A 26,364-nucleotide genomic window follows, 5' to 3' on the forward strand; every position below is an offset into this window, starting at 1 on the left:
CGCGGCGAGTCGCCCGCCCACCTGCGGCTGTAGCGGAAGTGCGTGCTCGCGGACCTCGCTCGCTTCCGGCCTTTGTGGGGCGCTGTCGGCTGTTCCCGCTCCGGGCCTATTCTAGGCCGCGGGCCTTCGGGCCGCGGAGGGGTGAGTGCTCTGGCCTCTGCCCGCCGCGCGTGAGCGAGCGTGCGGCCGTCTCCCGCCCTCGGAGGGCCGCGGGGAAGGAGCGGAGGCTGCGCCCGCGGGGATAAAGTCCCGCGGCCGCTGCCTGCCAACTCCTGGGCTTCCGCCGCACTTCGGCCGTCACAGAACAAAGGAGACCTGAATGATGTCTCCACCTTTTACTACTGCTTATTTGCTCTAAATGTTAGTTGTAGGCGCTTTGCCCTTTATTCTAGAACAGAATGCAGGTGTTTCTGCCGCGTCGTATTCGTTTGTAAACCCTCAGACCACTTTGGCATCTTTTACTTAAGTTCTCAAGTCTCTTGAAATCAGAGCATTTCCCCGAGTATCGTCAATTAACCTGGAGGAGGCTTTCAAAGCACAAAGTGAATTTTTAGAGTTTGCCATTTTTGCCTGTGTGGTGTAGCCTGTGTTAGAAGGGATGGCTTCTCCCTCGGGTCCGCCCAGGACGAACTTGACCAGGGATTCTTGCTAAAAGCGTTGACAAAGCTTTTGAAGACACGATGGCATCTACTTGGGCAGTCCAGGCCCACGAGGACCCGGATGAGCTTTTGGAAGTAAAGACCGAGGAGGAGGAAAAGGAGTGTAAGGATACCCCCACACGGGATCAGAACCTGCAGAAGAACAACACCCACAGCGGAGAAGTCTTCCGGCAGTGCTTTAGGCAGTTCTGCTACCAGGAAACATCTGGGCCCCGCGAGGCCCTGAGCCGGCTCCGCGAGCTCTGCCACCAGTGGCTGCGCCCTGAGACCCACAGCAAGGAGCAGATCCTGGAGCTGCTGGTGCTGGAGCAGTTCCTGACCATCCTGCCCGAGGAGCTCCAGGCCTGGGTGCGGGAGCAGCACCCCGAGAGCGGGGACGAGGTGGTGGCCGTGCTGGAGGACCTGGAGAGGGAGCTGGATGAGCCCAGGGAGCAGGTGAGAAAAAGAGATCTGGTTTATGATTGAGAAAAGGTGGATTATGGATTTCTAGGCCAGAGTGAAGCGCAGCATTGTTTCACAAAATGTGTTCTTGACAGTTTGGTGTATCAGGCTCGACCCTCTTGGAAAGTTGGTTAAAATTATATTTTTTTCTGTGGAAGGATCGTGTATTTCTGGACTAGGCCTACAGAGTTCTAGTTGGTGAAATGCTGCTCAAAAACATTGGAAACAGATTTCTAAGAGGAAATGTTAGAGAGGTCATGGTAATGGGGTGGGCAACAGTCGTTTGAAACAGACATCACTTCTGTTTTGCAGTATAGTGTATCTGCTGCCCTGCCTCCATTAAAGAATTAAAAGATGGCAAAATCAAAGTCTCCACCTTGGAGACGTGTGAGGTTGGAGCAGAGTGGAAGGTTAGGATTGAGGGCCAGGGCAGGAGCCAAGTTACCTGGAGTAGGAGAAAGCCCATTTAGGTTAGACAGGCTAGTTGTAAGTAGAAGGGTTGAGAACAGAGAGTCCAGGACCTTGAATATCATCTCTGGAGTGTAGATTTTATTCTGTAGGATACAAGCTTCTGTTTCTCTTTAAATCTAAATGAGTTTCTCTAACCCCAGGATGTAACCAAAGTTATAGAAGCTTGTTCTGTTCTGTTTTGTTTAAACATTGTTAAAAGACAGTGGTTCCCAACCGGTGTCAATTTTGTGCCCTTGAGGCATCTGACAGCGTCTTGGGACATTTTGGGTTGTCAGATAGGGTGAGGTGCTACTGGCATCTAGTGGCTAACAGGCAGGGACATTGGGGAATGTCTTACAGTGCATAGGACGGCCGCATACCACAAAGAATTATCTGACCCAACTTGTCATAAAGTCAAGACTGGGAAGTCTTGGTAGGAAGAGTGTAAGACAGGTAACTAACCAAACAAGAAGTGCATTCCAGCATTGGGGCAGAAACACTGGAGAGGGATGTGAGTTTGAAATGGAGTTGTGATGGTAAGTCTACAAGGATGAAGCATGTCGTCCATAAGTTAATTGGAAACAATGACAGACTAGTGGATGAAAACTGTCTACCGAGGATTCTGTTCTAGGCTGAGCACTGGGGATTTCCAGCTTAAGATTTTCCAGTGTGATCCAGGTGCTCCTAACAGAGTTCAAGGTATAGGGGAAGGTGGATTAAGGAAAAGTCCACGCATTCAGAAGACATATACTGAATGTTGATTTTTGTACCAGGCACCATTCTAGGCAGAACCAGAAGAAAGAAGCAGAGTTCTCAAGCACAGTAATTTGGTTTTAAACATGTTGAGTTTGTTTACCAACTAGCCCTTTCCCTCAGAGCACGCTGGGGGCAGCTAATGGAATTTAAACTTGATTTTTGAGGCCCTGCCAGAGATCCATGGGTGAAAGGCATAGCTCACTGTACCAGCCTTTTTCTCCTTCCACTTTTGAGGTGGACACATCTTTTTCTGTCCATCTCAGATAGCATCATGCTAATTCTGGCTCTTATTCTGGGGTCAGAGGTTACAAAATGAAACTGAGTCGGAATAGAGGCAGTGTGTGGTGATTTCTTATTTACAAAATTTAGCCACTGTAGGGGATTGGGGAGCAGTTTGAGGGCCTGGTGTGTGCCAGTGCCCCCCCCCCCCCTTGGGTGAGGTGCTTTGGTACACAATCAATGCCATACGGTCCGAGTAACTGGGCCTTGGTCACAGAGCTACTGAACTAAGAAACAGACTAAGCGGTCCCTGGCCCCTGCATTTTGCACCCTGCTGGGGAAACCTATTATTTTCAAATACAAGGGGAATTGTTTTGTCCAGGCATGGAAGCTACAAGGCAGCTTAAACTGATAAATAAATGAGTTAGTTGCAAGAGCAGGGGTAAAGGGTGCAAGAAGGGATGGGGTTGAAGGCAAGGGTGGAAATACAAGCCTCAAACAAGAAAAGGCCTTTTCCTCTAAGTGGGAACCAAAGGAGAAGTGTGTGTGTGGGGGTGGGTGATGAAATGAAGGGTGGGCGGTCCCTGATGTGACTGTGACCTTGACCGTGTACAAGGAGAAATCAAGGTCATCTCCCAGAAGGAAGTGGGGTGGGGGCCTGGGCAGGGCAGAGTCTGTAGGGAGGAGACCTCCTCTCCGTCCTCCTCCCCCTTAGTTTCCTTCTGCCTTCTTCAGCACCTCTGTCCTTCGTTCCTCTCTGCTTATCCCCACCCTGTTTTCCTTCTCCTGTTTTATTCTCCCCCAAGTTCTGTTCTCTTCCTTTCTGCCTCCCTTCCCTTTCTCCACTTCTTTGAGCATAAATGAAGTGAAGGTGGTACAACCAGCATTTTGTAGCTGTGAAGAACGAGAGAAGGGAAGGTTTCCCAGAGGAGGTGCCATGAGTAGGCTTAGGACAGACTGGTCTCTGGAGAGAAGTTCAGGTATCGGGGAGCTGGTGTCACTGCCCTGGACTGTATCCTCTTGTTTGCTGTTTGCAGAGTGTCTGAACTGTGTCTCGTCTGCCCCAGGTCTTGGTCCACACTGAGGAACAGGAAAAGCCCTTGCAGGACATGGGCCCTTTGAGGACAGAGCAGGAGCCCAGCACGTCCCTTCCACCCCTGACAGTGCAACTAAAATGTGAGTCTCTGGAATCTGAAGCCCAACCAGAGGAACAAGGTAAAGAAGACAGAACCATCCTGGGAGAAAGGAAAAGGCAGGCTGGCCCATGACATGGGGCCTCTAGTACTTTGTTCTGTGTCTGATCAGTATAGTCAGGAAGGGCTCTCATGCATAGACTCACCCACTTTGGTTTGTCACTCTTCCGTTCTTGTTTTCTCTTTGTATTTAAATTTTTTGTGTGTGAATTCTTGCAATATTTTATTTGAGATCACTTAATTTAGTCCTTCTGATAGTTATTTTCCTGTCCTTATCTCCCTGCTTTCTCTAGCCTTTATCCGATCAGACAGTACTACTGTCTTCACTTTGGCTATCGGTCAGTAGACAGGCCTCTGCCCCACGATGTCTGCAAGTTCCAGATGGTTTGGGAAAAAAAATGTATAAATGTGTATGCTTGTAAAGAGCAGGAACGACAAAGCAAATATAGCAGAGTGTTAAAAGTTGGTGAATGAGGGACGACTGGGTGGCTCAGCGGTTGAGTGTCTGCCTTTGGCTCAGGGCGTGATCCTAAAGTCATTGGATCAAGTCTCACATTGGGTTTCTTGGATGGAGCCTGCTTCTCCCTCTGCTTGTGTCTCTGCTGCCCCTCTCTCTCTCTCTCTCTCTCTCTCATGAATAAATAAAATCATTTTAAAAATAAATAAATACAATCTTTTAATAAACAAATAAAAATAAAAGTTGGTGAATGGGTGAAAGAACCCATATTTTCCTATCTCTACTTTGTCTATATTTATTTTTTTAAAATAGGTAAAAATTCATATAGTTCAAAAACAAAAGTTACCCAGTGAAAGGTTTTTCATTCCACTCAATTCCTTTGGCAATCTGGTCTCCTCCCAGCCCTGAAACAGATTGTCACTGTTTTTAAGTTCTTATGTGTTCTTCTTAGAAATTTTTTTACATACATATGTTTTTCAAATTCAAAATATGTATTCGTATTCAAAATAAGTATCTTTTTTTCTTTTTATCACTAAGATAGTAAAATTTGCAGTTTTTATTTCTTAACAGCAGCTTGATATTAAAGTGTATGGACGAGCCACACAATTAACTTACCCATCCCCCAAGCTGTCCTCAGTGTTTTACTTTAACAGGTAGTGGTGGGGAATGTGTGTGAGTACTTCAGTATAGATTCTCATATGTGGAGTTACTTGGCCAAATGTTGAGTACATTTGTAATTTTGATGGATATTGGCAAATTGCTCTCTGTAAAGCCTGGGTCAGTTTACACTCCTACTGGCGATGTGTGACGCCCATTTCATGAACATGGTGTTATACTCATGGGCAGAGATGATGGGTGAAAATTGTATCCTGATACTGTTTAAATTTGTTTTTCCCTTATCTTAAGGTGGAGTATCTTGTGTTTAAGAGTTAATTATTTCCTTTCCTGGAGACAGTCAATTCTTCCTTTGCCCAGTTTGATTTGGGTTTGGTCTTTTCCATAATAGTTTTTGAAGTGCTTTATATATTATGTCAGTCCTGTGTTTTAATGCCATTTCATTGTCCTACAGAAACTCTAGGTTCTTATGTATTTTTCACCTGAATAATTTTATGCTGGAAATTAGCTGACTTGGTGATCGATTGTAGTTTCAGGTGTTGAGACTGGAAAGGAGTACAGGAATTTAAAGCAAGAAGTTTCTGAAGAAATGGAACCATGTGGGAATATGTTTAGGTTTGAAAGTGAAGTATTCTGGTCCACTCGATACAGAAAAGTTAATGAATCTGCAGCAAAAGCAGAGGAGTCTTCTGGACACTCCAGGGAAGGTGAACAATCTACAGGTGATGAAAACAGAGTCAGTTTGGCTGGACAGCAGATGGTCTATCTGGAAGAAAAACCTCACGAGTGTGAGGAATGTGGGAAAGGCTTTAGTCAGCACTTGCACTTCATAGAGCATCAGAGGGTCCATACTGGGGACAGGCCCTACAAATGCGAGGAATGTGGAAAAACTTTCCGTGGGAGAACTGTACTTATTCGGCACAAAATAATACACACTGGAGAGAAACCATACAAATGCAATGAATGTGGCAAAGCCTTTGGCCAGTGGTCAGCTCTTAACCAACATCAGGGGCTCCACACAGGAGAGAAGCACTATCACTGTAATGAATGTGGCAAAGCCTTCAGCCAGAAAGCAGGCCTCTTTCACCATCTCAAGATCCACACAAGAGACAAACCATACCATTGTACTCAGTGTAATAAAAGTTTCAGTCGGCGCTCGATACTTACTCAACATCAAGGAGTTCACACTGGGGCGAAGCCCTATGAGTGCAGCAAGTGTGGAAAGGCCTTTGTTTATAACTCATCCCTCATTTCCCACCAGGAGATCCACCACAAAGAAAAGTGCCATCAGTGTAAGGAATGTGGGAAATCCTTCAGTCAGACTGGCCTTGCTCAGCATCAGAGGATCCACACTGGGGAGAAACCCTACAAGTGTGATGTATGTGGAAAAGCCTTTATTCAGAGGACAAGTCTTAGAGAACATCAGCGAATTCACACTGGGGAGAGACCTTATAAATGTGATAAGTGTGGGAAGGCCTTTACTCAAAGGTCAGTCCTCACAGAACATCAGAGAATCCACACTGGAGAGAGGCCCTACAAGTGCGATGAGTGTGGGAATGCCTTCCGAGGAATAACCAGCCTCATTCAGCATCAGAGAATCCACACTGGGGAGAAACCCTACCAATGTGATGAATGTGGCAAAGCCTTCAGGCAGAGGTCAGATCTTAGTAAACACCAGAGAATCCATAACAGAGATGGTCCCTGTAAATTTAAAGAGTGTAGGGAATCCTTCAGGCAAACTTCAGCTCTAATTCAACATCAGATTATCCACAGAGGAAAAAAATCTGTTTCTGTATGACAACTATAGGGAAGCTGTCTCACAATGGAGGCTGGAGAGAAATACTAGCTTTCAAATCCTTTAGGGCAAAACGTCAGTCACTCGCTAAAAGGAAACCTCAGATATTTTACAAAGAATTCATTGTGTGCTGCCCATTCTCTCAGGTGCTGTGGAGAACAAGAAGCAGAACACCAAATTATCCTTCTCAAAAGTTTTACAATTTAGTTTGGGATTTCTAAGATCCACGTGTGAGGTTAGATCATCAAATGGCAGCAGGGCAGGAGGATTGATGAGTCCTGTATCTTTGAAGTGGCACCTGGCACACAGTAAGTGCTACCAATTCTGGAGGACAGATCACTGATGCCTAAGCAGGTCAAGAAAGATTCTATGGATGATGAGGGTTAGATGGGCAGATTTGGAAGGCAAAATGGGAAACATTTAGGGTAAAGGAGATGTAAGCAGAGGCAAGAGTGCTCATGGTTTGGAAGCATCCATGCCAACCTGAGGTAGACCAGCTTCAGTTGGACAGTTGATGGCAGTAAGCTGGAAACAGAACTTGGGGACAGATTGGGAGGGCGAAAGAGCCTCTTAACCAAAGGCACTTACAGAACACTCTTACTGAATTCCTAAAATATCTCTGTAAATTAAAATTCTTCTCCTTTTTTTTTTTTTAAGGATTTATTTATTCATGAGAGAGACAGAGAGAGGCAGAGGGAGGGGCAGGCTCCCTGTTGGGAACCCGATGTGAGACTCAATCCTGGGTCCCTGGGATCATGCCTTGAACCAAAGGCAGATGCTCAACTGCTGAGCCACCCAGGCATCCCAACATTCCTCTCCTTCTTAAAAGCAAGGCTACCCTTGCTTATGGAGATGGTGACATAGCTCTAACATCACACAAAGGGAAAGGCCAGCCCCTGAAGCCTGGGTCTCTGACCTCAGGTCCTATCCATTGCTCTAGGGATTCCTCTGAGCATCGGAATCACCCATGGAGCTTGTTGAAATGCCTGTATCCCACTCACAGACATTCTGCTTCATTAAGTCTGGAATGAGGGCAAGAATCTTCATTTGTATAGCTCTGTGGTCACCTGATTATAAATCTGAGAAACATTGCATTGAATCCCAGCTCCCTTCATGGTTGCCTGTGGAGTGATTACGCCTGGACACAGTCTGTGTAAACAGGGACCCATGCAGATTTGAGGCATTAAAGAAAGCCAGGTGCTACCAGTGCTTTAGTGGACAGGGAACTAGACCACTGTCCAGCCCCTAGGGCTTCAGAATGGCCTTCCTACTGTTTCATACTTAAGGCTTTCAAAATAGACTAACCTACATTTGAAGGCTTCCAGGGGTCATCTGAGCACACGTCTGTGTATGTTTAGTTAAGGGAGGGTGCTAGAGTTCTGTTTTACTCCTAACCTCTCTTTTTACCCAACTATACGGTTCTCATGTTCTGAATTCCCTAATAACTGCTCTCTAGAACTAGTTTACAATTTTTTGGTCTATATACCTTCTTGAGCACATGAAAGAGCCAAAGATTGGTGACTTTGTCCCTTGGGACTTGTGAAAACACAGATCAACTGATAACTGGTTAACTTTACTCCTGTATTACTGAGTAAATAGTTATGTCCTAATGAGGGCCGATGATTATTGTTGTGGATAATAGGCAGCCATGTAGAGGCATGTATGGCTCCTGGTCTTTTTATTTTTACCATTTTTTTAAACTTTCTTTTTAAATAAATTTTTAAATTTATTTGACAGCACAAACAGGTCAAGTGGCAGGCAGAGAGACATGGAAAAGCAGACTCCCCACTGAGCAGGGAGCCTGATGTGGGGCTGAGGCTCAGTCCCAGAATTCTGGGATCATGACCCGAGCTGAAGGCAGATGCTTAACTGACTGAGTCACTGAGGCACCCCTGTTTATCTTTCTATTTACAGAGACTATAACCTTCACTGAGCTGTCTCCCCTTATTTCCTTCCCTTTCTACCTTGCCATGGCAGACTGTAATTTCTGGGGCTACCTCCTCACCCCACCTTATCCCATGTGGCTCCAGGATCCTCTCCACCCCTCACCTCTAGCTGGTTAGTGGGCTTGAAGTGGTAAGATAGTGACAAAAGGGGGTGGTGAAAGACAAGGGTAACTATCCTTTGGCTACTCCTAACTCCCATTGCATCCAGCCCTGTGTCTTTATCCCATTTCCTCCCTGCTCCTGTAATGTACTTGGTGTCCTTTCCCAGTGGCCCCTTTCTCTTGCCCCTCTATCCACAGTCCTTTACAGAACATAAGCATATCATCACTGACTTGGAACCAGAAGAGTCTCTGGAGAAATAGATATGTAGCTTCTAAGCTCGTAGGTGTGAGCACATTTTCATATAAAAATAATAATGGTATCACTACTATAATTTAGGCATATTATGTATCACATTTGCTTTTGGGATTGTAATTTACATGACTGGGAAAACATTCTGAGTTCGCAATAGGGGAAAGCAAATGAACATTTGAAAAACAACTCAATCATAAGTTGAAAACTCTTTAGGGTGTTTATCCTACGACCAGCATTGGTGCTGAGCCCATGAGACATTGAAGCCGCCAGGGCTGGACACCTAATTTTTTTACATCCAGAAAGCAGTTTGTTGCCCCGAGTGAGCCTGAGTGTACTCAGTCGTATGCTCCTGTTCCCCAGCTCACCCTGCCATGTGTCTCTCACTCTCCTGCAAGTTCTCTGCTACTCAGTGATGAGAACCCACGTGCACCTTTCCTCTATACCAGCTGATGCTATCTGTCCTTGCCATCCGATCTGGTTTCAGACACGGTGTCCAAACTGAAGTTACTCTTCATAGTCCCTTTGAGCCTCTCTCATAATCTTACTGTTCACTGGAACTCAGTTCTTATTTTCTGTTTGCAGTGCTGTTACTTGCAGGTTGTGCAGTTCATCTGCTTAACACGTTCTTTCAACGCAGACACATCCTCCATCTGCCTCTGATGTCCTTAACTGCCTAACATAAAGGAGCTGTAGACAGAGACCCAGAGCAGCAGGATGTACCCCTTCAATAGGATACAGTTCATCACTGGTTTAAAAGTGAAGGTGGGGGCTTTGTTCTGATCACTTCTTGTACTTATATATAGTTGCAGAACCAAGAAAGGGTGGGATGGCATGGAATTTCCAAGTAGGCATCAGAGGGGTCAAACTATCCAGGATAAGGAGAAAATAGAGTGGAATAACGCCAGCTAAACTGGCAACACAGAAGGCGAAGGCCCTGAGGGGCAAGTGGGGGACATGACGGGTTAGAGATGAAACTGGGGAATGTGGTGAACAGAGTGCCCCATGACGAAGTCCAGAGTATATCTTTATGGATAAAAGGTAGACATGCTGTAACCGTGACAGCATCTAGAAATTAGGGTCCTTTGGAGTAGCTTACCTTTGTGGATTTTGAAATCATCAACAATAACAGCCGGTAGGATGGAAAAGAAAAATGTGAAATTGAAGCAAGTCCAAGGTAGAAATAAGGTCAGTCGAGAATAGTAACATAACAGCCAGGTTGAAGAACTGGTGTAACATTCAAATGATGAATCATGAAGTGGTGGCTTAGAAATAAGGGAGAGTGAGATTGCCTGGCTTTTCTAATTGATTCAAGGTAAACAAGATATTGAGTGTTTAAGACAAAAAAAGACAAAAAAAAAAAAAAAAAAACCTGGAGAAATTGGGGGAGAATCAAAGTACTAAAACAGTGAAAAGGGGGCTTTAAATGAAAAGTAACCTGACAAACAGGGGGTCCAGGATTTAATGGAAAGGGACAAAGGGATGAAAGCTGGGGCCCCCCTCAAAAAAAAAACCCAGTTGTATGAAGAGGTTGCTGGAATTTTAGGTGGGAAATAAAGCTAATGAGGAAGCAGAATGGGATTGAGTAGGACTCTTAATTGAGAATGTCAATTAAGACATTCAATTGTGTGGTGAGGCCAGCTGTAGAGAGCGTGAAGATCCAAGAAGAGCAGCTCTGTACTCCTGTGCTCTGAACAGATGCCTTATTGGCTATCTTTGCAAGTCAAGAAAAGGATTTGTTAATGCCTAACATTAATGGCTTACCAAGGGCCAGGCACTACTAAGTGCTTTATTTTATTTTTAGCTGGGGAAACTGAAATCAAAGCCATCTGAGGTCACAAAATTATTGTGTGGTGGAGCCAAGCTTTGAACCCACGCAGCCCAATTCCAGAGCCCACACTTCCTGTTTACTTCAGTTGAGGGAACCCTATGTTGCAGTGGTAATCAGTGTCTCTAGTAATTATATGTGGAAACTTTCTTACTCTTGTCATTATTCTGAAAGATATGTTAGAAACCCGAGTCCCAGGTCTAAACACCCAAGGTAATATCACCACCCTCTTTGCACACTAAATCTTGAATGAGGTTTGGTCAGCCTGACATGAACCCCAATTCTTGTTGCCTACCTAAGGAGGGTGTCCAAAGGAGACATTCCACTAAAAGCGGGCTCTCTATATGTTTATAGGAAGGGATCACCCTCCATTCTGACAGAATTCAGGGTATTTGGCAGTTTTCACTAATACAAATGATAAAGATTTAGATGTCCCATTATGGGTCTATCCAATAACCCATATGGATCTACCCTTGATGAGGGTTTTATATTTGTAGCTAACACCACTTCTAAGATTGAAGGAAACATAAGTATATAAAATCGTTTTTTCAGGTGTCTCTCCTGGCGCCACAAGCCCAGAATTTGAGCAACAAGTTGCACTATTCCTCTTAGGGATTATCATTTGATAACCTTTAATTAAATATTCTCAACTTTTGTCCTTTCACACTTAAAAGTTCTCATACCACAGTCTCTAGCAGTTCATTTTATTGGAAATTTCTTTGAATTCTCTCTCATTCCAAATGTTTTTGGGGGTAATTGGTAAGGAGTCCTTGCACATTTTTTACTCACGTATAGTTTTTTTGTGTATATATAGAGAAAGGATATATGTATGAATGTATTTTATAAAAATATGTTGTATATAGGCTTTAGACGTAATTCGATTTTGACAAAGCCAAATAAGTAAAGTCAGTTGAGTAACTCCTTAGCTCACATGGTAAGACCATCATTGAAAGCCAGCAGTTTTCATATTGGAAACCACTGACTCCCCGGTCTGAAAACCCATTGGCTCCCAGAGCTTTCAGCCAACAGTTGAAAGTGGTCTTTGGGGGACGCATGTTTGTTCGACCAGTCATCTTACCCGGAATGGCCTGGTCCAGGCTATCCCAAGAAGGACCTCAAGTGGGGGTCATTTGTCCCTTATGATTTATGGTTAGGATTTTATTCATTCCTCTATAAGCTTGATACGTATATTTCACTTTCATCTACTGCGTCAGTTGTGCCTACTTGAAAAATATTTAGGAGTGGGCATCTCACCATCTCATACCCGCTAAAGGACCTGGCAGTGTAGGTACTAGTTTTCCAGGCATACTAAGTGAATTCGGGCAGACCCACGGCTATCCTTGTGTCAGTGTCTCCATAGGGAAAGTGGCGGTACTAGCCGCCACGTGATTGGGCCGGTACATGAGTCGCTGGGTTCTGTAGACCGTGCTGAGAACAGTGCTTGGCGCTCTGCGGTTCTTAACAGCCATCTGCTGCGGCTGCGTCCCCGTGGGCGCTCCAACCGCAGGCACCGGTCGTCTGTGGCCACTGCAGGATTCCCAGGCCAACTGCCTGCTGCGGCTCCTTCAGGACCCATCTCACTCAGGCTGACGACGAGAGGGCTTCCCGCCCTGTCTCCACCCCTGCTCGTTATCTCAGTACAGCCCGGGTTAGCGACCATTGTCCTGGGAGGGTGGGCCCCCTCATCTGCCCGTGCCGCGGGGATGCTTGGCAGGGCGGGGACGGCCAAGGCAATCACCGAGAGGGGGAAGCCTCCAGGTTCCTAGAGGAGATCCACGGTGCAGCCGGAAGTGCGAGGGCCGGGACCCGGGCGCGCTTGTGCAGGAGGAGAGGAGGCACGCTGGGGTGGGAGAGTGTCCGACAATGGAGAGCTGCGTGGGAGGGTCAAGGATGGCTTCCGAGTTGTGAGCTGTATTAGGGTACGTGGGTTGTTAGGAGGAGGAAAGTCTGGGGCCCGGCTCTTGCGAAAGCGAAATTGGGTTGGTCGGGAGATGATCCGCCTTGTGACTCTCCCTAGAGTATAGGTGACGCTGGAGTGCGAGAAAGGATTAGGATGGTTGTGTGCTGTATTGAGTGATTCAATCTCTACCATGGTGTCTCAACTGTCTGTGGGATTATGATATTATCTACTTAAATGAGTAAATTTGCAGTCACTTTTAAATATTAGCTGCTATTTCATTTCTGATGTTATTTTCTTTACTGTTTATTTGGGATTCTCTGAAAGGGAGAACCCAAGAGAAGAGGGTCATGGTCTTTCAAGCTTTATTAACATTTAGGAAGTAAGATTTTAGTACTTGGTGTTGGTGCTAGCTAATAATTTGCAAAGTCACTCCCACTCTCCTAATTTATTTAGCTTCCTGACAGAGTTCCTTTTTCCTTCAGTGCCTTGTCTCCTAAGTGAGCTCTTGAGGAAGAGAACTTAAAATTGAGAGTTTCTGTTAACAGTGTTACTTTGTTCCCCAGGAAGAAGAAGACTACAAGGAAATACTTCTGAAGAACCAGTGTGAACTCGAGGCTGGAGTGAATCTTCTCTTGAGCGCTCTCCTCCCAGAATGGCGGTGCTCCTGTGCAAAGGTCCCTACTAGTGACTGATGGCAGAGGGAGAGGGCTATGCCTGGGATCGTGCTGGCAGAGAAATCATGGGCATTCCTTCAGACTTGAAGTTGCTACTACCAAGAGGCAGCTACCTGGGCTCCAAGGGCTGTCAGAAGACTCCGAGCTTTGCCTACAGTTGCTGAGATAAGAAACAGACCAAGGAGCAAGTGCTGAAGCAGATCCTGACACCTACTGGCGAGCTGCAGACTCAGGAAGTGATAATATCCAGAATGTGGAGAAGAGACATCGCTGATGCTGGAGAAGTTGGAGACAGCTTGGAGGAAAAGCCATCAGGTGGGAAGGGTTAGGATAATCACTTATGTTATGGCTTGACTAGTGAAAGTCTTCTGGAATAGTACAGAAAACGGTAAAACTGAACTCTAGGATCCACTACATGTCTTTGAGCCAAACCCAGCACCTACCTCATGGACTTTAATTCCCCCTTGGTATTCGTGTGCACCTCTGGAAACTTTTTTGAAATTGGGTGGTGGTGGTTTGGGCAATTTTACTGAAAGTTTAGCTTCAAATTCAGTTTTGCAAGACCAGCTTCATCCCATTTCCTTTAGGGTCTGGGCTAAAGGATAGAACAAGATACGCTTGTGGCAGAGATAGTACTTTGGAATCCAAAGTGTCAAGTGCAGCCTGTTAAGATCTTGTCTTAGTTTGACTTTGAGCATTATTGCCTTTTGAAATGGAAAGCAGTGTCTTCAGAGAAAGAAGAGATCCTTGAAGAAAGTTTCTTAGAATTCTCATTAGTAATGCCCTTTCCCTTGAAAACTTGGCCTCAAAAAAAAAAAAAAAAAAAAAGGAAAACTTGGCCTCTACCCATCTCCTCATTATCTGCCCAATTCTTGAGGTAGAAACTCCAAGCCATTATTGTGAGGGGTTTTGTTTAGTTTGTTTTGACCTATTCAACTCCTTGAACTTCAAAGTGCGGCTTTCTTCTTATGATTTAGTCCTGAACATTGCTGGAAAAGTTATTTTCCCCACTTAAATTTTTCCCTTTCAAAACAGTATGTATTTTGGGGTGCGTTGGTAGTGCAGCTGATTAAGTGACTGACTCATGATTTCGACTCAGGTCATGATCTCAGGATTGTGAGATCCAGCCCACATTAGCACCCCCATTTAGTGCCGAGTCCGTTTAATATTCCCTCTTCCTTTGCCCCCCTTATGCTTGTATGCACTTTCTCTCTGAAATAAAGAAACAGATCTTTTAAAAAATACTACGTGTTTTGAAACTGTTCTAGCTATTGCTTTGAGTTAACTTTTATCATATCTCACTGTTAATTGGTTCACTCAATAAATATTTGTGGAGCATTTTGCTTTTCTATAATAGTGGCCTAAGTACATCTAACTTGGTATAAATGGTCCTTTTAACTCACACTAACAAAATTTCTCTTGATTGCATAATAACTTCATTTTTCATCTCTGGTTTCAAGCTGATCTCTTAACTTTTTTTATTATACCTACCTGATTCTTTGTCACATTTCATAAGAAAATCCTCCAGACTTTCTGCCCAGTTGTTTCTTCTCACTAAAACTGGAACCTCACGTGCCTTTTTCAGCACTTTGCCAAATTGAGATGACAGTTTGGATACATAGAAAAGGGATGCACTTTAGGTAAAACTGGGTTTTATTTTTATCACTGCTCTTCATCTTAAGTCTTATTATCTCAGGAGAAGAGATAACCAACATTTGAACTGTCTGCATTTTTTTTTTAGATGGTGTTACTGAGAATGAAAATAAGGACTTGTCTCCAACAAAAAAATTATGAAGATGCTAAATCATGTGGTAGTTCTATCTCTGTAGAACTGCAACACTTATGCAGTAAGTGTAGTAAAAGATTTAGTAACTGGTGAGTCCTTACTCAACATCAGGGAGTCCAAATGACAAAGAGAATCTCTTGGAGAACAAGTTTGGAAAGGCTTTTGTTTATGGCAGGTCCATCTTTTCCCACCAGGAGATACATCACAAGGAAAAATGCTCAGTATAGGAAATGTGGGAAAGCTTTCAGCCATAGTGGACTTATTTTACATCAGAGAATCCACATAAAGGAGAGACTGCATAGATGTGATGACTGTGAGGAGGCCTTCATATAGCACCGAAACCTTATAGAACCTTACATGGAGGAAATAGGAATGCCTTCACCCACAAGTCAGGACTAACTGTGCACCAGAGAATCTATGCAGGAGAAAAATCTTATAAATGTGATGAATGTGGAAATGTTTTGCATGGAACCATCAGCTTTATTCATCATTGAAGAATTCACACTACAAGGAAACCCAGACAGTGTGAGGAGTATGGAAGTCTTCAAACAGTGGTTGGACCTTGGTTAACGTCAGTGAATCCATACCCCAGGAGTTCTTATAAATGAGAGGATCATGGGATGTTGCATGGACAGAGACCAAGTCTCAACAACAGAATCTCCACATTATTGGAAAATTAAATTAATGTAAAAAGGCAAGTTGTATGGGGAATGGGTATTCTTAATTGCCCAATTTAGCCAGTAAAAACATTCAATGAATGTCTCAGGTCAAGAAAAGAAAATGTCAGCCATTCTTTTTTTGCATTCTAGAGGAATCTATAGATGTAAGCAACCAGAACTTTTGAAATAAGGTGCTCATCTGCATCCCAGGATCTGTGTTACTGTCTTCTTGAGGACTGTGTGTACATGTTTCTGCCAGGCCTGCTGTAATCTCATATTTTAATTCATTCAACAACAGTAGATATTGCCTACTGTTATATTTTATTTTTTTTATGAGCTAAATAGGCTTATGTCTGTACCCCAGGACACAAAAATCACATTTATAAAGTTGGACACTTTCCTAAATTTGAGACTGCTTCTGTGTTCTCCAGCATAAGACCATGTCAGTGTCCCTTAGAGAACATGTATTTTCTACCTTGGGTTTGATTGTTTAAGATAGTGAAAGATAGGGATGCCTGGGTGGCTCAGCGGTTGAGTGTCTTCCTTTGGCTCAGGATCACAGGTGTGATCCCAGGATCCAGGATCGAGTCCCACATTGGGCTCCTGCATAAAGCCTGCTTCTCCCTCCGCATAGATCTCCTCTCTCTTTGTGTCTCTATGAATAAATAAATAAAACTCTAAAAAAAAAAAAAACGATGGTGAAAGATAATTCACAGACAACTTATTGAAAGATAATGATGGAAATACTTTCCCTTACAAATAATGCATAATATAATGTTGTGAAGGCTAATACTTTAACTTAATTATCCTTTTTCATTTGTAAAACAGGCCAAAAGAGGAAAGCATCTTTAGAAGCTCTTCAGCAAGTTGTTAATATGGCCTAATCTCTGTGAGAGAGAATGAGGCTTATGTAATTAATCACTAATATAGATAGGAAACATAGATTTTAAAACTTTGCAGTGATTATTTTAGAACTCTGAGTGTATTTGCTGCACATTCCTAAATTTTTTTTGTTTTTTAATTTTTATTTATGATAGGCACACAGTGAGAGAGAGAGGCAGAGGGAGAAGCAGGCTCCATGCACCGGGAGCCTGACATGGGATTCGATCCATGGATCTCCAGGATCGCACCCTGGGCCAAAGGCAGGCGCTAAACTGCTGCGCCACCCAGGGATCCCGCATTCCTAAATTTTTTTGAATAGATACTACAGAGGGCATTTGGGTGGCTCAGCCAGTAAAGCATCCAACTCTTTTTTTTTTTAAAGATTTTATTTATTCATGAGAGACCCACAGAGAAAGAGGCAGAGACATAGGCAGAGAAAGAAGCAGGCTCCTCGTAGGGAGCCTGATGCAGGACTCGATCGCCTGACCCAGGATCACACCCTGGGCCAAAGGCAGAGGCTCAACCACTGAGCTACCCAGGCGTCCCAAGCATCCGACTCTTGATTTCAGTTCAGGTCACATTCTTGGGGTCATGAGATTGAGCCCTATGTTGGGCTCTCTGCTGGTTGTGGAACATGTTTATGATTCTCCTTCGAGGCCCTTGGGTAGCTCAGTCTGTTGGGCATCTGCCTTTGGCTCAGGTCATGATCCCAGAGTCCCAGGTTTGAGCCCCACAATGGGCTACCTGCTCAGGGGGCAGTCTGCTTCTCCCTCTGTCCCTCACCCTGCTTGTGCTTTCTCTCAAATAAAATCTTTTATTTTTTTTTTTTCAAAGATTATTTATTTATTTATTTATTTATTCATGAGAGAGAGACAGAGAGAGAGAGTCAGAGACACAGGCAGAGGGAGAAGCAGGCTCCTTGCTGGGAGCCCAACGCGGGACTTGATCCTGGGACTCCAGGATCACGCCCTGGGCCAAAGGCAGGCGCCAAACCACTGAGCCACCCAGGGATCCCCTAAATAAAATCTTTTAAAATAAGATTCTCATCCCTCTGCCCCCCCTCAACAAGTGCTCTCTCTCCCTCTCAAAAAATAAGTATTACAGTCATTACATTTTTTTTTAAGATTTTATTTATTTATTTATGAGAAACACCGGGAGAGGCAGAGATGCGGGCCGAGGGAGAAGCAGGCTCCGTGCAAGGAGCCGGATGTTGGACTCTATTCCAGGATTATGCCCTGGGCCATGGGCAGACACTCAACCACGGAACCACCCAGGCATCCTCTATTCCAGTCATTTTAGAAGATGGACTGCATTCAGGGTGCCTGGGTGGCTCAGTCTGTTAAGCATATGCCTTTGGCTTAGGTCATGATCTCGGGGTCCTGGGATCAAGCCCTTTGTTGGGCTTCCTGCTCAGCAGGGAGTCTGCTTCTCCCTCTACCTCTGCCTCTCTACCCCTTCTCCCTCTGCCCCCACCCCCTCCTCATGCTCTTTTGCTCCCTCGCTCTCAAATAAATAAAATCTTTAATAAAAAAAAAAAGAAGGGATCCCTGGGTGGCGCAGCGGTTTGGCGCCTGCCTTTGGCCCAGGGCGTGATCCTGGAGACCCGGGATCGAATCCCACATCAGGCTCCCGGTGCATGGAGCCTGCTTCTCCCTCTGCCTGTGTCTCTGCCTCTCTCTCTCTCTCTCTCTGTGACTATCATAAATAAATAAAAATTAAAAAAAAAAAAAAAAAAAGAAGACTGCATTCTGCAAAAGGCCTTTTAGAAATTATATAAATCACATTATTTTTTCTTTATTATCTTTTGTTATGTGAATGGATTTTCTAATATTGAATCAATCTTGCATTCTTGCAGTAAATCCTACTTAGTCATGATTATTCTTAATATGTGTGACTTCTAATATTTTATTTAGTACTTTATTCTTCAATGTTTATATGAAATTGGCCTGTAATTTATTTTTTTTTTGTACTACATTTTCCAGGTTTAGGTTTCAACATTTGAATTGCATCATAAAAGCAATTCCTTTTTTGTTCATTTTTAATACTCTAGGACAATTTATAGAGCACTGGAATTAGCTGGTCTTTGAAGCTTGAATTCTAATGTAAAACCATCTGAGTACTTTTCCTGTGTGATAGTTCTTTGGTAACTTGTTCTGTTTCTTCTACAAAAAATGGTCTATTTAGGCTATTTATAATGGGAATCAATTTTAGTAATGTATTACTTTGCCTAGAAAACTATCCATTTCATCTAGATTTTTAAATTTATTTACCTCGAATCTGCAATATAATCAGTTATAGTATTTTTAAACAGCTTTACTGGAGCGCCTGGGTGGCTCAGTTGTTTAAGGGTCTGCCTTTGGCTGAGGTCATCATTTCATGGTCCTGTTATCAAGCCCTGGGTCTGGCTTCCTGCTCAGTAGGGAGCCTGCTTCTTCTGCCTGTCCTCCCACTTGTGCAGTATTTCCCAAATAAACAAAATCTTTAAAAAAATAAATAAACAGCTTTACTGAGGAAAATTGATGTATAGTAAACTGCAGAAGTGTACAGTTGAACATAATTTTTAACATGTGCACATCTGTGAAACAATTACCACAATCAATATAATGAACATATCTATCACCCAAAAAAGTTAACATGTGTGCCTTGATAATTCCTCCCTCCCTTCCCTGCATCCTGCCCTCATCTCCAAGCAAACTCTGCTCAGCTTTCTGTTGCTATAAATTTAGTTTGCATTTTTTAGAATTGGATATGAATGTATAAAACAGTACATTAACTGTTTTGGTCCAGCTTCTCTTATTCAGCATATTTATTTTGAGATTCATCTGTGTTGTTGCATATATCAACAATCCTTTCTTTATATTGTTGAGTATTCCATTGTATGGATACACCACAGTTTGTACATTTACCTGTTGATAGACATTTGGGTTATTCCCATTTGAGGGCTCTTAAAAATGAAGTTTTGAAGTATGAACATTTGTGTATAAACAAGTCTTTGTATAGACATGTTTTCGTTTCTCTTCAGTAAATACCTAGGAGTGGGATAGTTGAAATTACTTGCTAAGAATATTTTTAACTTTTAAAGAAACTCAAACTGTTTTCTAATATTTATTCTCTTTCACATTCCTACCAACATTCTATGGGCTTTCCTTAACTACACATTCTTGCTAATGCTTGGTGAGGTCAGTCTTTGATTTTAGACAACCTAATAGATATGTACCTTATTGTAATTTTAATTTGTAATTCTAAGGACTAATGATTGAGCATCTTTTCATGGGATTATCGGTCATTCCTATAAAGCCTTTTCTGAAGTATCTGTTCAAGATTTTGCCCATTTTTTTCCTTGGGCTGTTTGTTTTCTAAACTTATATATTCTGGATACCAGTCCTTTATCAGTGCAATGATGTATGACTATTTCTTCCAGTTTATAGGCTATCTTCACTCTAATAGTGTGTTTTGAAGAGCAGAATTTTTAAATGTTCATGAAGTACAATTTATCTTTTTTTTTAAGATGGGTCATGTTGGCGATATGACTAAGAAATCTTTGCCTAACCCAAAGTCACACACACACACACACACAAATTGTAATTCTTTTAGGTGCTTTGTAATTTTTAGTTTTTTCCTCCACTGAATTGCCTTCAAATGATTGCTGAAACGTTGTTCATATTCATGCGAGTCTATTTCTGGACTTCCTATTCTGTTCAAATGATCTATTTGTTTACCTTTACACTAATACCATTCTCTTTTGATTACTAATATCTTTATAATAATTCTTGAAATCAGTTGCATTAGTCCTCCAACCTTTTCAAAGTTGTCTTGGCAATTGTAGGTCATTTCCATTTCCATATGAGTTTTGGAAACAGCTTGTCAATTTCTTCCAAAACATCTGGGATTTTACTTTGCATTGCATTGAATCTATAAAAAAAAAATTGGGGAGAATGGACATCCTAAGAGTACTGAGTAGTCTAACATATGAACATTGTATATTTCTCCATTTATTTACATCTTTTTGAATTTATCTCGGCAACATTCGGTGCATAGGGTACATGTATAATCAGGTCTTAATTTGTAGCTTGAATGAAAAATCTTTTTTTTATAGATTTTATTTATTTGAAAGAGAGAGCATGAGCAGGGGGAGGGACAGTGGGAGAAACAGACTCCTCACTGAGCAGAGAGCTTGATGTGGAGCTCAATCCCAGGACCCTGAGATCATAACCTGAGCCCAAATCAGACACTTAACTGACTGAGCCATCCAGATGCACCCCCCCCCCCAATCTTTCTTTTATCAGGTAAGTTAGGTTTCACTTCTATTTATTGATATGATTGGATATATTTGGTACCAACTATCAATTTATTTTTAAAAATTTTTTAATATTGACTGTTGTGTTTGCTATATTTATTTCTTGTGTATATTTTGCTCTTTTACTTTAGAAATATTCTTCATATTTAGAAGAAAATGTAGTTTTATTACAATGGTAACATTTGTATTTATATTTTTAATGCCCTTAGTCACCTATTTTCATATCCAGCTTTTACTATTGACTTGTCAGTTTTGTTTCCTTCACCTACAATCAGTGAGCTTCTCCTTTCTCCCATTTTTTTTAAAGTTTACTTATTTTTTTCTAAAAATCTATACACCTAACATGGGGCTCAAACTCACTACCCCAAGATTAAGAGTCTCACGCTCTTCTGAGCCAGCCGGGTGCTCCTCCTTTCTCCCATTTTGAAGTTGTATTAATTCTACTTGTCACAATTAATGATGTTTACATATTTATCTTCTATCCTTGTTGCTGCTTCTATTTTAATTTTAGGCCTACAATAAAATATATTAAAATATTATTGATAATTTTGAGTTTTCCAAGTCATATGGTTGAATAAAGCCTGTTTCCAGGTGTCTCCTCCAGAAAGACTCATGGATTTAGAAATCCCTAAGTTCTTCTAGATCTCAAACTATTTTTGTAATCTTGATACTTGAAGGACAGCTGAGCTGAATATTAAATTCTTTGGTCACACTTCACAAAAAAATTTTAAGTTGGCTTCATGCCAAGCATGGAGCCCAGTGTGGGGCTTGAACTCATGACCCTAAGACCAAGACCTGAGCTGAGATGAAGAGTCAGACGCTTAACAGACTGAGCTACCCAGATGCCCCATGGGTCACACTTTTCTTCATTGAATTTTTAAAAAATATTCCACTATAGTTTCATTTTGTGTGGTGTTTTTGAGAAAGCTAATATCAGTCTAATTATTTAGCCCTTTTAAGTTCTTTAATGTTTTCCCCTGGAGGCCTAGAGGACATTTTTCTTTATCTTTGAAGCCAAATATATGGACTAGCACACATCTCTAGTTTCCTGTTCCAGGACAATCTTCCCAGGTATCCAGTGAGCCCTTTGTACATTTAGGTCTTGTTTTCAGTGTTTTGTTTTTGTTTTCTTTTTACATTTTTATTTATTTATTTATTTATTTATTTATTTATTTATTTATTCGTTCATTCATTCATTCATTCATTCATTCATGACAGAGAGAGAGAGAGTCAGGCAGAGGGAGAAGCAGGCTCCGTGAAGGGAGCCCGACACAGGACTCGATTCCGGGTCTCCAGGATCACACCCCCAGCTGGAGGCGGCGCCAAACTGCTGGGCCACCAAGGCTGCCCTGTTTTCAGTGTTTAACAATGTAAAGTTTGGGATGCCTGGGTGGCTCAGTGATTGAGTGTCTGCCTCTGGTTCGAGGTGTGATCCCAGGGTCCTGGGATTGAGCCCTGCGTCAGACTTCCTACAGGGAGCCTGCTTCTCCCTCTGCTTATGTCTCTGCCTCTCTCTGTGTGTCTCTCATGAATAAATAAATGAAATCTTTGGGGGAAAAAAAAAACATGTAAAGTTTTCTTGGATTGGGACTTTCAATATTAATTTTGTTTTGTTGTTTTATTTTTCAGGGACTTCATTGGCCCAGCTTCCATTTCAATCACTCCTCTAATATCTTCCACTTTCTTCTTCTTTCCTTTCGCTTTCATTCTCTTTGTTTTCCTGCCTTTCCTGCCTCAGTGCTCCTTTTATTTTTTACATTTAGGATTTTCTACCCTAGGTATCTTTCAATGTAGTGTTTGTTTTTCAGGTAACTTTCTTCCATTTCTTCCAGGTTCAATCAGCTCTCTTTTCATTTCCTCCTAGTTTTTTTATCTATCTTTGTTTTTAATTTTTGAGTTTCTTTTTTTTTATTTTTTAAAAGATTTTATTTATTTATTCATGAGAGACAGAGAGGGGCAGAGACACAGGCAGAGGGAGAAGCAGGCTCCATGCAGGGAGCCCGACGTGGGACTCGATCCCAGGTCTCCAGGATCACACCCTGGACTGAAGGCAGCGCTAAACCGTTGAGCCACGTGGGATGCGCCTTGAGTTTCTGATTCAAGGTGTTTTTCATATCCCCAATGCTTGTTTGAGATGTTCAGTCTACTTTGCAGTATTTGTTTCATTTTTCTTTTTCTTCAAGGATTTTTGGGGGAGTGGGCTAGTTGATTTGTATTAGCTGAGGTGTGTTGGTTCTGATTTTTTGTTTCCATGTAGTACCTTTTTCTAGATTTTTTTTTCACATTTTCCCCTGTTCATAAACTTAGGGTGTGTACTAGATTCTTTATTCAGTGGTTCCTTCTGTCAGTGTAACAAAATCCAGTTTCTTTAGTAGATGTTTTTATGCAGACTGTGTGATTACTGGTTTTGAGATTTCTTTGTGTGTATATATATATCTTGCAGGAATCTTAAAAGTTTCCTCTTTCACTCTTTATCCCTTTCACTACAAATTTACCAAAAACTGTTTTTTTCTTCTTTACTCCTCTCCCTTTCAAAGTATGTCTTTTGAAGACTGCCACCCTGAGTTACATACTCTTTTAAACCCCTTGCTGTAGTCAGTGTTCTCATACCCGGTATATTTTCCCCAATCTTCACACATAGGATAGACTCCCTCTTTCTGATGGTGATTTTAGAGTAACTTTTAGGGCCACTACTAGCTCCCCTCTTCTCTTTTCTAGGACTTTCTCAGACTGCCCGTTTCTCACCACAGAGCCTTGCCATGGGGGCGGGGAGGGTAGGATTCTGGTGTTTTCTCACTTTGTATTCTAGGTAATTTAAAGTTTAGGCATTTTCTGTCTTCTGGTAGTTTGAAGACATAGTTTTTGTGTAGTTTTGTTTTTCTTGTTCCACATGGTTTTTGAAGGATATTTGGCAACACAGATCGAAGCAGTTGTCATTATCCATCAGTAGGTTTTCCAAAAAAATGAAATGGAAGCATTTAGAACAGAAAATATCAGAATTCATTAATAATAAGAGTACTGTTTTATGATACTTTTGTTTCAGTATTCTGTATTTGTATGTGTAACTGTCATTTGTAAAGTTATCATTTTTATAGGTCACATTCAAAATAGAGAATGTTGTACCAGGTCATCTCCTAGGCCCCTCTGAACTTGTACCATCAATGGTTCTGAACTCTCAGTCTTTACAGACATTTTATTGCTGAGCTTCCTTCTGGCAAATCCATTTCAAAGGAACACTGTTTTGTCAGTCAACTTTGATAGATGCATTGTGCTGGGTCAGGCATTTGTTAAATGCAAAAGCCAAGTAGAAAAACATGACCTTCTAACCTCTAGGACACTTACTAATTGGGAAGAGAGAACTTTATACCTCAAGAATACCTATGGAGTTACTGCCCTCATATAGAAATGACCAACTAGCCCTCACTCCATACATCCCTTCATGATATAATTTTCTTCACTGGTCTATAGGTATGAAGGAAATCCATGACTTGGAGCTCTGACATTTTATTCAATAGTTTCACTCTACTGTTTTTACCCTACAAAATAGAATAGTGATGTCTCATCATAATAGCTTTGCCTTGTTTGGAGGAAAGGACAGTAATGCATGGGCAATGCTGTCAGCCATAAGAGAAGAGGTAGAGTTCATGCTAAAAATGAGGTAACTTAGATTTCTTTTTCTAAAGGTCTAGTTTTTTCTTAGAAGATTTTATTTTTTAAAAAAAAAGAAGATTTTATTTATTTGAAAGAGAGAGAAAAAGAGCGCACAAGCAGAGAGGAGGGTTGGAAGGAGAGGAAGAAGCAGATTCCCTGGTGAGCAGGGAGCATGATGAAGGGCTCTATCTCAAGATCATGACTGAATCCAAGGCAGATGCTTAACCCCCCAGGCACTTCAAAGTCTTTTTAATTCTTAAAGATTATTTATATTATTTATTTGTTTGAGAGAGTACACACATGCACCAAGGGGGGACGCACAGAGGCAGGGCAGGTTAGAGGGACAAGCTGACTCCAGGCTCAGTCCATTGACCTAGAGATCATGACCCCAGCCGAAACCAAGAGTTGGATGTTCAACTGACTGAGCCACCCAGGCGCTCTTGTAACTTAGATTTCATATGGACTACTAGATTTTGAAAGGTCAGGAAAAAAGGGCTCCTTGGACTGGCTGGGTGCTAGGAGTTGCCATGAGATGCAAATGGGAAAAGACTATATGAAGAAGGTCTTTCGAAGTGTTTTCAAATATCTCAAATAGACTTATTTTAAAACAGTACTTCTCACCCACGATTATTTTGTCCCCCAGGAGACATTTGACCATGAAAAGAGACTTGTGGTTTCACAGTTGGCAGCCAGGTGGGGGGGTCAGTGGGGAGGGACAGGTCAGTGTCTGGGAGGGGAGAAGAAGGAGTTAGTGGAATCTAGTGGGTAGAGTTCAGGAATGCTTCTAATCCCAGAATGCACAGAACAGTCTCTCACAACAAAATGATTCAGCCCCAAATGTCAATAGTGCTCAAGTTGAGATTCTTGCTGAAATGAAGGAAACTGGCAAGAAATGGAAATAGGAAATACAAGTTTTCTTGGTTGAAATTCTAGTACCTTCCTAGCTTTTTATTTTATTTTTTTCCTTCCTAGCTTTTTAAATGTACTATCTGATTCCTAGGCTGTATTCTCTAGGCCAGGAAATAAAGGGCTGAAACTGTCATCCTTTGACTCATGTCCCATCCATTATTGAACTTAATACCCCACAAAGTTTTTATGTGGGAAGTCTATTTTCTCATTAGGGTTTATTATCAACAACAGAAAGGCAGAGGAGAAAGGAGAAGATGCAGGAGAAGGAAGAGGAGGAAGAAGAATCAACAATTCTGCTCACTCTTATTTCCTACAAGCAAGACACTTCCTTTGGATTTTGGATATTCACTGGTAGCAGAGATAGCCCCTTGTCTTCCCATTGCACCTGCTGCCTCTGTGGCTTACTGCCAACCCAATAGGTGCATCTGGAAGTACCTATTATTTCACAGATTCTCAAACTACCTTTGTATTGCTGGGGGAGGGCACAGTGTTTTCTCTGAACACACCGTGGGACACTGATCATTTGGGAGTCCTGGATGCCTGACAATACGGGTTAGTTTCTTTAGACACCCCCTGCCCTGGTGGCTCGTTCTGAGGTCATGCACTAACTCTGTACTCAGAATACTCTTTCACTAATGCGTAAGGGAAACCAGTCTTCCTCTCACACTTACCACGTAGCTTTCCTCCTTCAACTTCATCCCGGGCCCTGAGATTAGAAACAGAGACCACCAGTTTCGTCTGTGGTCAAAGACAGGACAGATGAGCAGCATATCAGGCTAGTAGGGGTAATGCACTATTTTTATCTAGCAAATACAAAAGATATTACTTGTGCCAGGCCGATATATAACAAGTCTAGTCAAGTCAGCAAAAAACCCCTAAAAGTAAAGTGTCTGAAT

General features: G+C 42.3%; 1 protein-coding gene across 9 annotated transcripts; it reads left to right on the forward strand.

Moving 5' to 3' along the window:
• Positions 1-60: 60 nt before the first annotated feature.
• ZSCAN12 (zinc finger and SCAN domain containing 12) lies at positions 61-25,601 on the forward strand. Of its 9 annotated transcripts, XR_012025338.1 has the most exons (7): positions 61-1,094; positions 3,593-3,740; positions 5,321-6,446; positions 13,174-13,599; positions 15,026-15,764; positions 20,708-20,897; positions 22,538-25,601. XR_012025338.1 is itself a non-coding variant. In XM_072813720.1 (4 exons), exons 1-4 carry the CDS (start codon positions 681-683, stop codon positions 13,202-13,204), a joined length of 1,719 nt encoding a protein of 572 aa, XP_072669821.1. In that variant the 5' UTR covers positions 61-680; the 3' UTR covers positions 13,205-14,526. The 9 variants fall into 9 exon arrangements, 4 of the variants coding, with proteins under 4 accessions (XP_072669821.1, XP_072669820.1, XP_072669818.1 ...); XR_012025337.1 differs by lacking the exon at positions 22,538-25,601 and having other exon boundaries at positions 20,708-21,389; XR_012025336.1 differs by lacking the exons at positions 20,708-20,897; positions 22,538-25,601 and having other exon boundaries at positions 15,026-16,134.
• Positions 25,602-26,364: the final 763 nt, after the last annotated feature.

Source organism: Canis lupus, chromosome 37, assembly GCF_048164855.1.
Source record: "Canis lupus baileyi chromosome 37, mCanLup2.hap1, whole genome shotgun sequence".
Classification (NCBI taxonomy): Eukaryota; Metazoa; Chordata; class Mammalia; order Carnivora; family Canidae; genus Canis; species Canis lupus.

Coding starts and splice junctions, on each gene's coding strand:
- ZSCAN12 (XM_072813717.1), top strand. CDS start 681: ATGGCATCTACTTGGGCAGTCCAGGCCCACGAGGACCCGGATGAGCTT. Junction 1,095..3,592: donor TGGATGAGCCCAGGGAGCAG/GTGAGAAAAAGA, acceptor CGTCTGCCCCAG/GTCTTGGTCCACACTGAGGA. Junction 3,741..5,320: donor AGCCCAACCAGAGGAACAAG/GTAAAGAAGACA, acceptor GATCGATTGTAG/TTTCAGGTGTTGAGACTGGA.